Source organism: Mus pahari, chromosome 9, assembly GCF_900095145.1.
Source record: "Mus pahari chromosome 9, PAHARI_EIJ_v1.1, whole genome shotgun sequence".
In the NCBI taxonomy this organism is placed as follows: domain Eukaryota; kingdom Metazoa; phylum Chordata; class Mammalia; order Rodentia; family Muridae; genus Mus; species Mus pahari.
The window spans coordinates 27,664,085-27,680,067 of NC_034598.1; the positions used below are offsets into that span (position 1 = coordinate 27,664,085).

General features: G+C 48.6%; 1 protein-coding gene across 1 annotated transcript in view; it reads left to right on the forward strand.

Annotated features, from left to right (window-relative positions):
* Positions 1-2,032: 2,032 nt before the first annotated feature.
* The window catches only part of Tacr2 (tachykinin receptor 2), a 15,244-nt gene continuing 1,293 nt past the window's right edge, over positions 2,033-15,983 (forward strand). Inside the window, exons 1-4 of the mRNA XM_021205489.1 lie at positions 2,033-2,804; positions 7,823-8,017; positions 11,590-11,743; positions 12,524-12,720. Coding sequence (XP_021061148.1) covers positions 2,413-2,804; positions 7,823-8,017; positions 11,590-11,743; positions 12,524-12,720 — 938 coding nt within the window. The 5' untranslated portion in view covers positions 2,033-2,412. The remainder of the gene's footprint in view (positions 2,805-7,822; positions 8,018-11,589; positions 11,744-12,523; positions 12,721-15,983) is intronic.

The following is a 15,983-nucleotide window of genomic DNA, read 5'->3' on the forward strand; positions in this document are numbered from 1 at the left end:
GAGTAATTTAAAATACCTCCCTTCCCTCTTAATGAAGACTGGCCTTTAAGGCCATTGTCCAGGCTGGTGGCACACACATTTAATCCCAGCACTCAGGAGGCAGAGGAAAGTGGATCTCTGTGAGTTTGAGGCCAGCCTGGTCTACAGGGCAAGTTCCAGGACACCCAGAGATATATAGAGAAACTCTGTCTTGAAAAAAACACACACAAAAAAAGACTATTGCTTAGCTGTAAACTCCAGGGCTCCACCCCTAAGTAGCACAGCTAACCGGTCACACTTTGTCCTGGGGGCCCCCACCTCTTCTACCCTGTGCTTACAAGCCTTCCAGCACATTGTTGAAAAGCTGCAAGAATTTATGATTTAAGGAGGAAATAAAAACTCAGATTTAGTAGCTCCAAAGTATAATCCCCATTACATACACAACAGAGTGGCAGGGGTGGAGATGTGCTATTCTGGGCTTCCGGAGCTAGTGACACTCTCTCAGGCACCCCCCCCCAACTCTACACTGGGGCTGTGGCCCAAAGTTCAATCAAGTGCAGCTGTTTGGATGCAGGAGAGCAGGCTAGCAAGGAGAAAATGGCTTCCGTTCTTACTGCTGCATACTTTGCCTCTAGGACAGAGGCCAGACAAGCATGGGACAGAAACAAACAGGGTTGATTGGACACAGCGGCTGCCACCAAGTCATCAAAGACAGAGACCCTCTGGGTAAGAGACCAACATCAAAACATGGTGGCCCGTCCAACAGAGAAAGCAGGCCTTGGTGATCTGGCAAAGATGTGGCCAGATCTATAGTAGGCTCAGGAGTTCCAGATTGCTCTAGCTCATCCCAGGAAAGAAAGGGAGCCCCGGAAGGACCTCTTCTTCAAAGTCAAAGCTGGGTCCTCCATCCCAGACATTGCACATCAGTGTAGCCAGGACGGCAAATGACAGGTATCAAGGCATTGCTGAGCTCAGAAAATTCACAATAAGAGCTGTTTTGAGCTGGGCGATAGTGCTTCACGCTTTTAATTCCAGCCCCCGGGGTGACAGAGGTAGGCAGATCAGAGTTCAAGGCCAGCCTGGTCTATGGAGAAAGTTCCAGGATAGCCAGAGCGACACAGAGAAACCCTGCCACAAAAAAATACCAAACAAGTGAACGAAAGAAAAGGGCCTTAGGGTGTGCGGCTTAGCACTGTTTGTATCTTAGAGTGCGCCGGTGTCTTTTCCCCACTACAGGGCTCAGAACTGGGGGTGTAGCTCGGTTCATAGAATGCCTGCCTGGCATGAACCAGTCTCCAGCATTGCTTACACTAGGCCAAGTGGCACACGGCTCAAACTCCAGCATTCGGAGGATCAGAAGCCAGGTCACCCTGAACTAATGGCAAATTTGAAGTCAGCCTGGGTTACATGAGACAGAGAGATGGGGTGGGGAGGAAGAGAGATTTGAACACCATTTGTCCAAGTGCAATTTCTAATTTTATACCCAAGGAAGCCGAGGCTTGAGAGGTGAGAAATGGCCAGGATTGTCTAGTCAGAGCACAGGTAAGAGGTAACAGAAGGCCAGAACCCAGCCTCCATGGCTTATCTGACAGCCCACCAAATCACCCTCGTACCCCAGGGTATTTCTGAACACTGAGACTTTCTTTTTCACGCAGGGCGAATGGCTTCCCCAGGGTTCCCAAGCCAGCCCAAATATAAACGACAATGCTCCCACCTAACAGAACACAAACCCTGAGGTTCATACCCTCTAGGCCACCCTGACCCACGCTGTGCCTCGCTTCCCAGCAGGTCTGAAATCTTTCAAGCGACAAGGCCCAGACATCCAAGCAGGGGGTGGAAGGAGGGCGGGAGCATGCAGCACCTCTGCCAAGGCCCTTGCCTGCCTTTCAGGGAGGAGCTGGGAGCAGCGGCTGAGGGCTGGCAGCATTGGGAGCCTGCACTGCAGAGCTTGGAGACCAGCCGGCGGCACAGTGGACTTACAGGACCCATGGACTTGCCACACCGCGCACATCCCTCATCTGGGATGTACCCTGAGTAGCCTTAAGAGAGATCTGAATTCCAATTCTGGCTTGTCACCAACTTCCTGAATGCCCGTTGCTGGACACGTCTTTTCTCTGACTCTCAGCCTTTTTTTGACTCTGGTGTGAAAGATCGGAACCAACCAACGTGTTATCAGGACGCCTCCTGCTCTGAGACCGGAGCTTGAGTTCTCCATCTCCACGAGATGCTTGAACAGTCTGCCTGGGACCTTGCTTTCTGCTCAGCCTGACTCATTTCTGCTTGAGCTGTAGGCGGGGTCCCCCCAGCTACACGTGTCTGCCTTCCAATCATCCTTGCCCCCGTAAATCTACACACCCAAGAGGATTTCTCTTCTGTGGCAATTCTAGACGGAACTGCAGGGTCAGACCCTGTGTTCCAGGCCCAGGATCAGCCATGGGGGCCCGTGCCAGTGTTACCGACACCAACATCTTGTCTGGCCTTGAGAGTAATGCCACAGGCATTACAGCCTTCTCCATGCCTGGCTGGCAGCTGGCGCTATGGGCCACAGCCTACCTGACCCTGGTGCTGGTGGCTGTTACAGGCAATGCCACAGTCATCTGGATCATTCTGGCCCATGAGAGGATGCGCACGGTCACCAACTATTTCATCATCAACCTGGCCTTGGCAGACCTCTGCATGGCGGCCTTCAATGCGACCTTCAACTTCATCTATGCCAGTCACAACATCTGGTACTTCGGCCGCACCTTCTGCTACTTCCAGAACCTCTTTCCTGTCACAGCCATGTTCGTCAGCATCTACTCCATGACCGCCATCGCTGCTGACAGGCAAGAGTGGGCGTCGGGGAAGGGGATGGGTGTCTTGATGGGGGAACATCCCAGGGAACTGCATAGCAGTTTTGGTTCATAGCAAGAAGACAGAGGGATGTGGAGCCAAAGCGGGGAACGTCAGATTCGACATAGAATGGCTTCCCCCTAGGAGCTTGCTGGAGGCTGGAAAGGAAAATATTCCCAGAGACTTTTGTAGTGCCTTCATCTTAGGAGGAAATTGCCCATGTTGCTTTTGTATATAGAAAGAGGTGGAATGTTGCATGAAGTTCTAGTGTTGCATCTAAGTTATAACAATGTTAATTTTTTTTTTTATGATCCCAGCCGGGGAAGGGGGGGTCACCAACAGTGATCTTTAAGGAGTGGGCTGAAGATGGGGTGGAGGAAGACCACCTTCTTTTGTGAGAACTTCTGGGACAGACAGGGCTGAGCTAAGGGGAGGGGGAACAGGATCGAACTGAGAGGCAGAAGGATGGGGCGAGGCGAAGATACCGGAAGTACAAGGAGGACAGGGCCATGAGCCCCTCTGTCACATAGAGTTCACTTAGATAGATGTGAGCCTCCCCATCTTCCAGACAACCCACCTCCCCTAACTTCCCCAGAAACCTTCACCCACGGCCTCTCACCACTGAACTTTTATAGACTTTTTTTAAATGTAGTTCTCAGAGATTTCCTTCGAGACAATGTTTTCTATTCATTGAAAATGAAGTTTGAGCCGGGCCTGGTGGCGCAGGCCTTTAATCCCAGCACCCGGGAGGCAGAGGCAGGCGGATTTCTGAGGTCGAGACCAGCCTGGTCTACCAAGTGAGTTCCAGGACATCCAGGGCTATACAGAGAAACCCTGTCTCGAAAAACCAAAAGAAAAAAAAAAGAAAAGAAAATGAAGTTTGGAGCTGCAAACGTAATTCAGACGTAACTCAGTAGGCAGAGGAGTTGCTCAGCTGGGTTTGATCCCACAGCACTATGTAAACCAGATGTAAGGGGGTGATGTGTTCCTGTAATCCTCACACCCAGAGATAGCAGAAGGAGGATCGGAGTGGCCAAGATCGTCCTAAGATCCTAAGCTGCATAGCTGGTTGTCACATACAAAAAAGCTAGAACACTATTCATATGGGTCCAGCTTCTGACCTTACACAGGTCCCCGCGGAGTCAGGATAAGTAGGATGTAAGGTCAGCATGGAGTTAGGGCAGAGCCAGGGGCCTGGAACACAGCCCTCTGGGTGGTGGACTCAGGGAAGTCTTTCAAAACTCCTGCTGGCGCCCGCTGACCATCCTTTCCTCTCCCTGGGTCTTTGTGCATCCCCCTAAGCATCTCAACATTCAGTTTCGCAGCAAATTTACGATGCTTCCTCTGTGTGGGGCACAGGTCCAGGGGCTGGGGAACTTCCATCAATGGGGGTGGGGGCACACGGACTTACAGAGCCTGCACTTCAGAGAGAGGCTGGGTGGCAGAAGGCTCGCGAGTGCCTGAGAGCCTGGAAGTCAGGCAGGAGGCTAATGACGGGTATTTCAGAGGAGGGACTGTGGCCAGGCTGACAGCAGCTGAGGCTCATCAGTCTTCCCTTTTTAAAATTGTTATTACATTTATTTGTTTGGTGTGTGTGTGTGTGTGTGTGTGTGTGTACGTGTGTACATGCTAGCACACACACACATTATCATAGTATACCTGAGGAGGTCAGAGGATAACTTGCAGGACTCTTTCTGGTCCTTTTTGGGGGAGCTAGTCTTTTGTTGGTTCTAGAGCTTTGAACTCAGGTCCTCAGGCTTGGCAGCAAGCACCTTTACCTTCTCAGCCATGTTATTGGCCCCTTTTCTCCATTTCTTCACTCAACAAATATATACTTAGTACCTGCTGGATAACTATTACTCTAGGTGGAAACTCGATGGAAATGTTCCTCCCGTGGTAAGAATTTAAATCCTAAGCCTACAAGTATTTTGTTGGTGGTGATTTTGGCTTTTTTGGTTTTGGTTTTGGTTTTGGTTTTGGTTTGGTTTGGTTTGGTTTTTGAAACAGAGTTTCTCCGTGTAGCTCTGGCTGTCCTGGAACTCCATTTGTAGACCAGGCTGTTCCTCCCGCTTCTGTTAAAGGTGTGCACCATCACTGCCCATCAAATAAAGAAATTGTAAGTTGTATTTTGAGTCCATGAGTGTTGTAAACAAATATTAGCAAAGAGGAAGGATCTGCAGGTGCCGGGGATGTGTGTGCCAGGGAGGGGCAGGTTGCATGCAGTGGCTCTCAACCTTCCTGATGCTGTGACCTTTTAATACAGTTGCTCATGTGGTGGTGGTGATCCCTCCGCCAACCATAAAATTATTTTCATTGCTGCTTCACAACTCTAATTTTGCTACTGTTGTGAATCGTAATGTAGATATTTTAGAGTGAGGTCTGCCAAAGGAGGGTCGTGACCCACAGGTTGAGAACCTCTGGGTCACAGGTTGACATGGGCACCAGGATGGGTCCCATTGGGAGGCTGGGATCCAAGCAAAGATGAATGGGAGATCAGGGTCAGTCTGGAGAATTCTAGAGGACAAACATTCCAAGCAGCAAATAAGATGGCAATGCCCCAGGGGCTCAATCTTAACACATAGGCTGCTTCCGTGGGGATGCCTCTGCTCCAATAAACAGGGGAAGCATACAATTCAATGCCACAGACTGTGGTCCCAGCCTTGTCTCAAAGTTGAGGCTCATCCCTGAGAGGAAGGGCCCATGACCCTTGACCCTTGACCCACGGAGATGATGCTCACTGTCAAGGCCACGGCACTTCACCAGGCTCAGGGCTCAACAAGTACGGCTCGAGTCTGCCTAGCACCCTCCAAGCCCTGTTCTAGACAACTTCATCAAGAAGGTGGCCTGTGACTTCAGTGAATACAGAGAGGAAGAAGGAGCCCCAGGAAGGGAGGGAAGGAAAGGCTCACAGAGGGCCATGCAAGGTGTTCCGGGGCATCTTCATTGAGGTTCCCATTGCTGTGATAAAGTATCATGACCAAAAGCAACTTGGGAAGGAAAGGGCTTATTTCGTATTATGCTTCCTGGTTCTCTACTGAGTGGAACTCAGCAAAAGCCATAGAGAGAAGCTGCTTGCAGCTCAGCCTGCTTGCTTTTTTTAAATTTTTTTAATTAATTAATTAATTTATTTATTTATTAAATGTATATGAGTGCACTGTCACTCTCTTTAGGAATACCAGAAGAGGGCATCTGATCCCATTACAGATGGTTGTGAGCCACCATGTGGTTGCTGGGAATTGAACTTGGGACCTCTGGAAAAGCAGTCAGTGCCCTTAACCACTGAGCCATCCCTCCAGTCCTCAGCCTGTTTTCTTATACAATCCAGGACCACCTCGCCATGGATGACATCACCCACCATGAGCTTGGCCATCCTGCATCAAACATGAACCGAGAAAATGCCCCACAGCCCGATCTGGTGGGGATATTTTCTCAACTGAGGATCTTTCTTTTCCAAGGACTCTTGCTTGTGTCAGGTTGAGCCAACAAACAAGGAGAAAAGCAACTGACCAGGACACAGGGAAAGCTGTGAGAGAGGTCTGAAGCAAGCATTGGCCATGTGCAAAGAAGAGTCTAAAGACTGATGCAGGAGTCAGCTTGTGCCTACACATGCATATATAAAGGGTTTAGCTGCTAGGTGCATACCTAACTTACTTGAAGCCTGTCTTAGTTAGGATTTGACTGCTGTGAACAGACACCATGACCAAGGCAACTCTTATAAGGACAACATTTAATTGGGCTGTCTTACAGGTTCAGAGGTTCAGTCCATTATCATCAAGGCGGGAGCATGGCAGCATCCAGGCAGGCCTGGTGCAGGAGGAGCTGAGAGTTCTATATCTTCATCTGAAGGCTGCTAGGAGAATACTGGCTTCCAGGCAGCTAGGATGAGGGTCTTAAAGCCCACACCCACAGTGACACACCTACTCCATCAGGGCTACACCTTCTAATAGTGCCACTCCCTGGAACAAGCAAATGCAAACCATCACAAAACCCCAGATTCTACCCACTGTGCTGCATAAACCACTCATGGCAGTACTTCTCTATAATCTCTACAGCCAAGAGGATCCGGATGTTCAAGGTCATCCTCAGCTTCATAGCAAGTTCAAGGCCAGCCTGGGGGACGTGAGACTGTCTCAAAGAAAAAGAAAATGAATTTGCTCAGTCTTAGCCACATGGTCTGGATTCTCTGCCACCAAATAGGACCCTACCCTGTGTGCTTTAGACAGATCTACAGTTGCAGAAATTTCCAAAGGGCGTTACTGGCTTGATCTGTGTCTGGGAAATGGTTATACCATGCAGAATGGTGGAAGGCTGGCTTAGAGATGAGGGTGCAGATGCTCCAGTCAGGGCTGAGCTACAAGCTAATGTTGTACGTTATCCTATTCCAGGTTGGATCATGGTGTGGCTGTCCAAGGAATTGTTCACACCCAGAGAGGGGCAGAGGGCTGGGTACCTGGGCTAGATTCTGGGGTACTAGTGTCCTGTGGCTGGGGAGAGTCACTATCTGAAGGTAGCAGAACTGCGCCACACCTAAAAGATGGCGCTGACTTCTTGTGTATGAGTCAGCAAGGCGAGGCTGTTTACCACCTGAAAGGTACCAGTGCGCATGTACTAACTATGTCCCAGCCCACTCTCGGGGCATGAAAATTGAGCACCAAAGCTGAAGCTAATCAGGTACTGACACGAGCTCCCTAAGTGTACGTAAGCAGCACCTTTTCCTCCTTCGGCGTCCTCTCCATCATGTTAAGAAAGCTGTACAATAAACGCTTTTCTGCAGAAGAATCCTGTTGTCGGGCGTCGTTCTTGCTGGTGAGGCGGTGCGCCCGACAACTACCTCTTGACTACCACCCCGATCCTCTGCAAATTGGGTAGGAATCTACCCAGTTGCAGGTTGGCATCCGCAGACAGGACAGCTGTGTAGACAGGAGCTGGAGGGCATAAGCCTGGGCAGGAAGATGAGGAGGGGGTATCTGCCACGAGGATGCCGGCTGCTGACGTTGTACTCTGCTTGTAGGTACATGGCCATCGTCCACCCTTTCCAGCCGCGGCTCTCAGCCCCCAGCACCAAGGCGGTGATCGCTGGCATCTGGCTGGTAGCCCTGGCTCTCGCCTCCCCACAATGTTTCTACTCCACCATCACTGTGGACCAGGGAGCCACCAAGTGTGTAGTGGCCTGGCCCAATGACAACGGAGGCAAGATGCTCCTACTGTAAGCCCCACCCCAGGGTACATGTATGTTGGCTTGTGTCTGTGTGTGTAGTGTGTGTGTCTAGGGATCTGCACACTATTCTGCAGCGATATATGTGATCATGTGAGTGCAGGTTTATATGGAGGCTCCTCAATTAATAGTGAGAGGCTGGGGGTGTGGCTTGGTGATAGACTGCTTATCTAGCATCCAGGAAACCCTTAGTTCGAATCCCACCACCACACAAGCTGGGTGTGCCTGTACAAACCTGTAATCCCTGCATTTGGGAGGTAGAGGGAAGAGGACATACAGTTAAAGCCGTCCTCAGCTTCATAGCATGCTCAGGTCAAGCCTGGGCTACACAAGGCCATATTTAAAAACAAAACCACAAAAACTAACAATGAGGCTGCATCCCAATAAACCCATTGTAAGTGGGAAATACCTATGTTAGGTGTGGGTAAAGCCTGAGGAACTGACTGGTGACTAGCTGGGATCGCAGCTCACTGCCTCTGTTCTTGAGAACAAACAGAAAGGTAAGGACTTAAAGTGCAGCTTCTGCGGAAGGCCCTGTTACATTTCCATCGTCAGAAAGTCAAAGTTGTTGAATCAAAACATAAGCTGGGGACCATCCATACTAAAAGCCATGCCGAACACCAGACCTGTTGTAAGCACTTCGTGCTTTTAATTCTTTGAACATTATGGAGCATTATATTTAATTTGTTTCATTTTCATTAAATCACTTTATTTAATTTTAATATTTATATTAAATTAATATAAACACATTAATTATAATATTTAAATTTTATCTATAATTGTAATAAATATGTTTATATTAATTTAATATAAATATCAATGTTAATGTTTATCGTTTATAGTATAACCATTATAATAAATGTTACAATGTTTATACTAATTTAATATTTACATTAAATTGATATTTTATTTATTTAACTTTAGACAGTACTGACCTTGTCACCACCATGCCTGCTTTATGTGGTACCTGGGGTGGAACCAAGGGCCTGTGTGTGCCAGGCAAGCACCCTATAAACAAAGCTACATCCCCAATCTCTTGTTTTGATTTTCGGGAGAGTCTCATGTAGCCTAGACTGGCCTGAAACTCAGATCCTCTTGACTCCTTCTCCCAAGTGTAGAGGAGGATCTCGCTGTGACCACCATGTGTATTGTAGTCTTCCATCTTGGTGGGGGGGAAAGTATATTTCAAGATGTGGCCCGGACAGCACTGTCAGTGAGCGTTGAGGTAGGGAGGTGAGGCGGTGGAAGCAGATGTTGGCAGCTAGTCTGCCACCTCGGTAAGGTGGGGCATCAGCTGTGTGCATCCACAGATGGAGTGTGTAGCTCTGCACGACTCACACATGCACTGCACACACATGGTGTCTGTGTGCGGGCTAGTGACGGATGTGCATACATCTTAGAGAATGTGTGTGTAGTCCGTTTGGAGGTCAATGCCAGGTGGTCATGGCAGCTCCCCCTGCAACCTCAGTACTCAGGAAGTGGAGTTTGTGACATAGAGCAAAGTCAGCCGGACTAGACAAGTCAGAGAGCCCCAGGTTCAAACAAGAGACCCTGCCTCAAAATATTAGGGAGAGAGACCTGGAGGAGGACATTCCATGTCAACCTCTGGTTTACACACACACACACACACACACACACACACACACACACACACGTACCTGTTCACATGCAGATGTATGTGCATACACACATGCACATCACACACACATGTTTTGTTTTGTTTTGTTTTTTATGAAGTTGCATGGTGGAGGGGGGCTCTCAGGCCCATTCCTTGATGTTCCAAGGACCCCCCTCAGTAGGCCTGCCTGGGAGACAGAAGGAAGCTTGTGGCTTTTCCAGGAGGCCATGGCATGTTTAGAAATGGAACCAGTGATGTGCCTCCTGCGTAGTGTCTTCCTCAGAGGAAACAATGAGCATCAATAGAACCCAGTGTATTGGGTCTCAGCAGGCGCAGGGGTGTATGCAGCTTGCTTAAAGGTATTTGATGATACACCATGTACCAGGTGTTGACAGGAAAGAACCAGAGGACATAGAGGCTATGAATGTGGATTCTCAAGCTGGAGAGATGGTTCAGTGGTTAAGAGCACTGTCTGCTCTTCCAGAGGTCCTGAGTTCAAATCCCAGCAACCACATGGTGGTTCCCAACCATCTGTAATGGGATCTGATGCCCTCTTCTGGTGTATCTGAAGACCAGTGTATTTACATATAATGATAAATAAATCTTTGGGTCCGAGTGAGCAAGCAGGGGTCCTGAGTTCAATTCCCGGCAACCACATGATGGCTCACAACCATCTGTACAGCTACAGTGTACTCATATACATAAAATAGATAAATAAGTCATTTTTTAAAAAAATGAATGTGGCTTCTCCACTGCCCATCTCTGAACATGGCTTTTTCTGTAGTGTGGCTCCTGCAATTCTATACATATAATATCATATATGACCTACCTACTTAATATAAGTATATATTCATGTGCCCACATATCCATTCCTATACACACAACAAACCAATGCACAGAGATGATTCTGGGAGGAAACATACATTGTGAACAGTGGCAGGAATGTTAACCTTTGTGCTTAATGGTGTTTATTGGAAACAGGATCTTAGGTATCCCAGGCTGGCCTCTAATTCACTGTGAATGGTGAATGGAAGATTAACTGTACCCTACCCTCCTGCTTCCACACTTGGACTGTTGGGATCACAGGCATGTGCCACCATACCTAACACACACACACAAAAAAAAATTTTTTTTTTTGGTTTTTCGAGACATGGTTTCTCTGTATAGCCCTGGCTGTCCTGGAACTCACTTTGTAGACCAGGCTGGCCTGGAACTCAGAAATCTGCCTGCTTCTGCCTCCTGAGTGCTGGGATTAAAGGCATGTGGCACCACGCCCAGCAGCACACCAAATTTAAAAAAAATATATATATATATATATATATATGTATGTATATACTAAAAATATATGTTATAATATATATATTATACTATATATGTGTTATATATGTGTGTATGCATATATATACTAAATATATATCTATGTACTAAATACATATTAAATACATATATATTATATATATGCTATATGCTATATGCTATATGCTATATGCTATATATATATATATATATATATATATATATATATATATATATATAGTCAATGTTTCGACTTATAAAATCATGAGAGACGCAATGGCCACCGTCTGAACTACCTGTGGCTTCCAAGTATCCAACTCAGGTCAGCAAGCCCTGATCCCCACTGTCTCACTGGTGCTGACGTTATATTTTATATGTTAAACAAACACAACATTTGGTTAGGTTTCTCCCTTTTAGCCTTTTCCATACCACGGAAGAACTGGCTGATGCTGGTTAATTTTAATGAGGAAAGCCCAGCGTTAGCATATATGCTGGCAAATGTTGTCTTAATTTTTCTTTAAACCAAACTCCAGGGTGGGGCTGCAAGGTGTGTGTGGGGGGGGAGGGGGGCCCAGGGACCTTAATCCCGAGTGAGCATTGGTGGATCTGGCCACCCACTGCCCACCCAGGTCCCCGGCTTTCCCTCCAGGTATCATCTGGTGGTGTTTGTCCTCATCTACTTCCTGCCTCTAGTGGTGATGTTTGCGGCTTACAGTGTCATCGGCCTCACATTGTGGAAACGCGCGGTACCCAGACACCAGGCTCATGGAGCCAACCTGCGCCATCTACAGGCCAAGAAGAAGGTGGGAAGCGGGAGGAGAGTGGGGGGTGGAGGTGCGGGAATCTGCCAGCAGAACCCAAAACCCACCCGCTAGGGGGTGCTAGGGAGCACACAACCCAAGTCACTGAGCATCTCCGAGAACCTATATAGGAACAACGCAGGAGTCTTAACGATCTGGAGACCAATGCTAGATAGATCTCTCCATGTTCTAAGAGTTCTTGCCATAGCAGGCAGGAATGTCACCCAGCTGTTCCTCCTACTGGGAAGTTGGTCTCCGGTTTGCCTTCCGGTTCTCAGGGGTACTGAGCAACACAGGAAGGCATGTGCAGATGCCAGGCATGAGAGGTGCTGGGGGAGGGCTCAGGAACCTGGCCTCTAGGCAGAGGATGAGATAAGAGGTTGGAACTTCACTGTCTATACAGATAGATGGGCTAAAGCAGACAAAGATCTCTGGGAAGGATGGCTTGGGTCCCAGAGTTTGGACCTAAGAGAGCAGACCAGACGGAGAGGTGCTCCAAGACAGCGTCCTGGACACCTGGTGGGAGAGTGGACCACAGATCTGGGCTGCTACACGGGAGGCTTTCAATGGAAGGACAAGCCTTCCTGTGGCCGTGCCATGAGGTGGCGGGCTCCGGAGCATGGGCAGAATACTCGTTCCCAGGGATGGAGGCTAGAGATGCCGATGGGGTCTGACAGCCAAGAACTGTCAAGGCTGGGGTGAAGGGTACCCCATACCGGTTCTAGGAGGGTTAAAGCTTGGGACTCAGATGCCAAGAACTGACCCGCGTCTCTCCCTGACCAGTTTGTGAAGGCCATGGTACTGGTGGTGGTGACATTTGCCATCTGCTGGCTGCCCTACCACCTCTACTTCATCCTGGGCACCTTCCAAGAGGACATCTACTACCGCAAGTTTATCCAGCAGGTCTACCTGGTGCTCTTCTGGCTGGCCATGAGCTCCACCATGTATAACCCCATCATTTATTGCTGCCTTAACCACAGGTGAGCCCCACCCTGGCTCTGCCCTCTGCCCACAGGGGGAGGGACCTCCACTCTAGCTCCTCCCAGAGGCTTGAGCTGCCCCAGACTCCATATAGGAATGCTGCCCTCCAGATTAGCCCACAGTATCACCTTCCTGTGGCCCCGATCTAGCCTGAGTCCCATCTCCTTCCCAAAGCCTTGTCCTTTGCTGAGCCACACTGCCTATGTCTGTCCTTGTCTCTTCTGGGGACTGCATCGTGGGGCAAGGGAGAAGGCAGAAAGGCAGGATCAGGGAGATGGAGGGAAGGAGAGAGTAGGGAGAGGCAGAAGGGCAGAATGGGAGGGAGAAAGCTGAGTTGGGTAAGACTACCTCTGAGATGGCTTTTTCTTCTTTTTTTTATGGTGTGTGTGTGTATGTGTGTGTGTATGCAAGTGTTGCAAATGAGTGTGTGCCACAGCCCATGGGTGGGGGTCAGAGGACAATTTGTAGCAGTTGCCTCTCTCTCTACCGTGTAGGTCTCTGAGATAGAACTTGGGTTGCCAGGCCTGCAGCAAATGCCTTTTCCCACTTAGCCATCCTACCGGCTCAAAAGAGCTGCCGTTTAAAAGTGCTTCCTCCTAAGGATGTGACTGATCTAGGTGGGCAGGTGTCTAAAGAGGCTGGGGGCGGGGCTGGGGGCCGGACTGAGGGCAGAGTTGGGGGGAGGCCTGGGGGCTGGCAGTGTATTTCTTGCCCCCCCTCCGCCCCTCCCGCCAGGATGTGACCATTGGAGGAAGGGCTGGGCTCTGGCTGCTGGCTCTGGTGCTTCTGGGGTCCTGGAGTCTGGGATATGCTGGCACCAGCTCTGGGACTCTTGATTAAGGAAGAGGTGGTGAGCCAGGCAGAATCCAAGCCCCAGGATCCTTGTGCTCAGAGTGAGCCTTTCAGCCTGGGGTGGGAGCAGTTGAGAGGCCACGAGAGGGAGACGCTGAGTTAGCTGCAGTCCAATGGGTGTGAGCAGTACTGACGCTGGGGCCTCTTTGTTCATAACATAACTTGTATCAGCTGTCTACACAGGTGTCCAGACTCCACCTAACACCACTGGGGTCTTTGTTGCTCAGCCCACCCACCTGGCAGGCTCTGTGAGGGTTTACTGGATGCCTAGAATCTTTAGCTCCCAAGAGGTAAGTAGATAAGAGCAGAAAAGGGGTCTCCCACTGTACAGATGGAAAAACTGAGCCTAAGAAGGGAAGACTGTCCTAACCCTAGGCAACCGATACAGGATTTGGAATTTCCTGTATCTCCAATGCTTCCCAGCTGATTCCACTCATACATGTTCAGATCTATGTGAGAACCTGGAGACCACCCTGTCACATCAGGGAGAGACCACCAGCACCACATGTCTGCGTGCCTGCCTCTCTTCTGTCACCCAGACACACAGTTCTTGGACACTGCTCAACATTCAATGTTTTGAGCCTCTGTGGCAACACTGTTGTAGAGGTCTGGACTCTCAGTCCAGAAAAAGCTCATAAGCAGCCATGTGTCCAGGACTTTTCAAGTCTTAGGGGTTAAGGAGTAAGCAGAAGAAAAAAATATACACTGTTATACACTATATAGTATATAATATACATTAAGTATAATACAATAAGTATATAATATACTATATAGTATATAATGTAGTATATACTATATATTATATATAGTATATAACGTATAATGTAAACTATATTATATAAAATATACTGTTATATAGTATATAATCTATAGTATATTATATAAAATTTATATTACAAATTATACATACTACATGCAAGAACTGACAGCCTGGGCAAGGTGAGACACACATAACGTAGTAGACAAATGTGTGTGAAGGTGAGCAGGAAGTGCTGATGGTCTTAGGCACTGGACTGTGTGTGTGTGTGTGTGCAGTTTACAGTTGAGCAAAAGCTGGAGCAACTGACTCTTCCCCGCAGTCTGGTCGAGTTCCCTGCAGAGGGAACCAACAACCCTGAGATAAGGTCTGCTGTTGGGCTGGCACTCCAACAGGGAGCTCAACAAGGCTTTGAGCTGGCGAGATCTGGGAGACAAGCACTCTGATTTACCTTCTAAAAGAATCAGCTGGACAAATGGCCGGTGCTTAAGAGCACAGGCTGCTCTTACAGAGTAGCTTGGTTCAAATCCCAGCAACCACATAGTGGCTCACAACCACCTGTAACTGCCTTCCCAAGGGATCTATTGCCATCTTCTGGCCACCTTGGGTAATGCATGCATGTGTCACACAGACATACATGCAGGGAAAAACACCCACACACATTTAACATAACAAAAGCCGGGCGTGGTGGCATACACCTTTAGTCTCAGCACTCGGGAGGCAGAGGCAGGCGGATTTCTGAGTTCGAGACCAGTCTGGTCTACAAAGTGAGTTCCAGGACAGCCAGGGCTATACAGAGAAACCCTGTCTTGAAAAACCAAACCAAACCAAACCAAAACAAAACAAAAACAAAAAACAAACAAAACAAAACAAAACAAAAAACCCAACCAAANAAAAAAAAAAAAAACCGAATCAGGCCAAAGCAGGTATGATGTAGTTGACAGTGCTTAGCTGGCAGGCACGAAGCTCAAGGTTTGATCTCCACAAGCTGGGCATGGTGATGTGTACCTGCAGTCATCCTCACAAGCTCAGATACAGTCCGTAGCACCATGGGGAAGGGCGGGGGATTTTTTCCTGTTATTTTACTTTATTTTATTGGTCCTCTCAGTACTGGGGATTGAGCCAGGGCCTCCAGCATGCTAGGCAAATGCTCTACTAATGAGCAACATCGCAGGGCTCGTCTTACTTGTTTTGAAATATGGTCTCCCTTAACGCCCGGGTGAGCCTCATACTTTAATCATGCCTCTCTCCTTCCTTATTCTCCGAGGAGCTGTGATTACAGGCCTACACTCCCCCTGAGTGAGAGCTGTTTATTTTTTGAGCAGATATACCCATACTTGGTAGCTCCAATGTGCCAGCTTTCCTTTGAAGTAGTTCCTGGGGGGAGGCTCCCTACTCTACACACACAGAGCTCCAGCTCTTTCTAAGATTCTTCTCTCCTGTTAGAAGCCAGTTAAGTCACATGGCACCTTTGTAATTCACTTTGGTTTCTCTCTCCCCCTCCTCCTTCCCTCCCTCCTTCTCTCTCTCTCTCTCTCTCTCTCTCTCTCTCTCTCCATTCCTTTCTTCCCTTCTTCTTCTTCTTCTTTGTGTGTGTGTGTGTGTGTGTGTGTGTGTGTGGTTTTTCGAGACAGGGTTTCTCTGTGTAGCCCT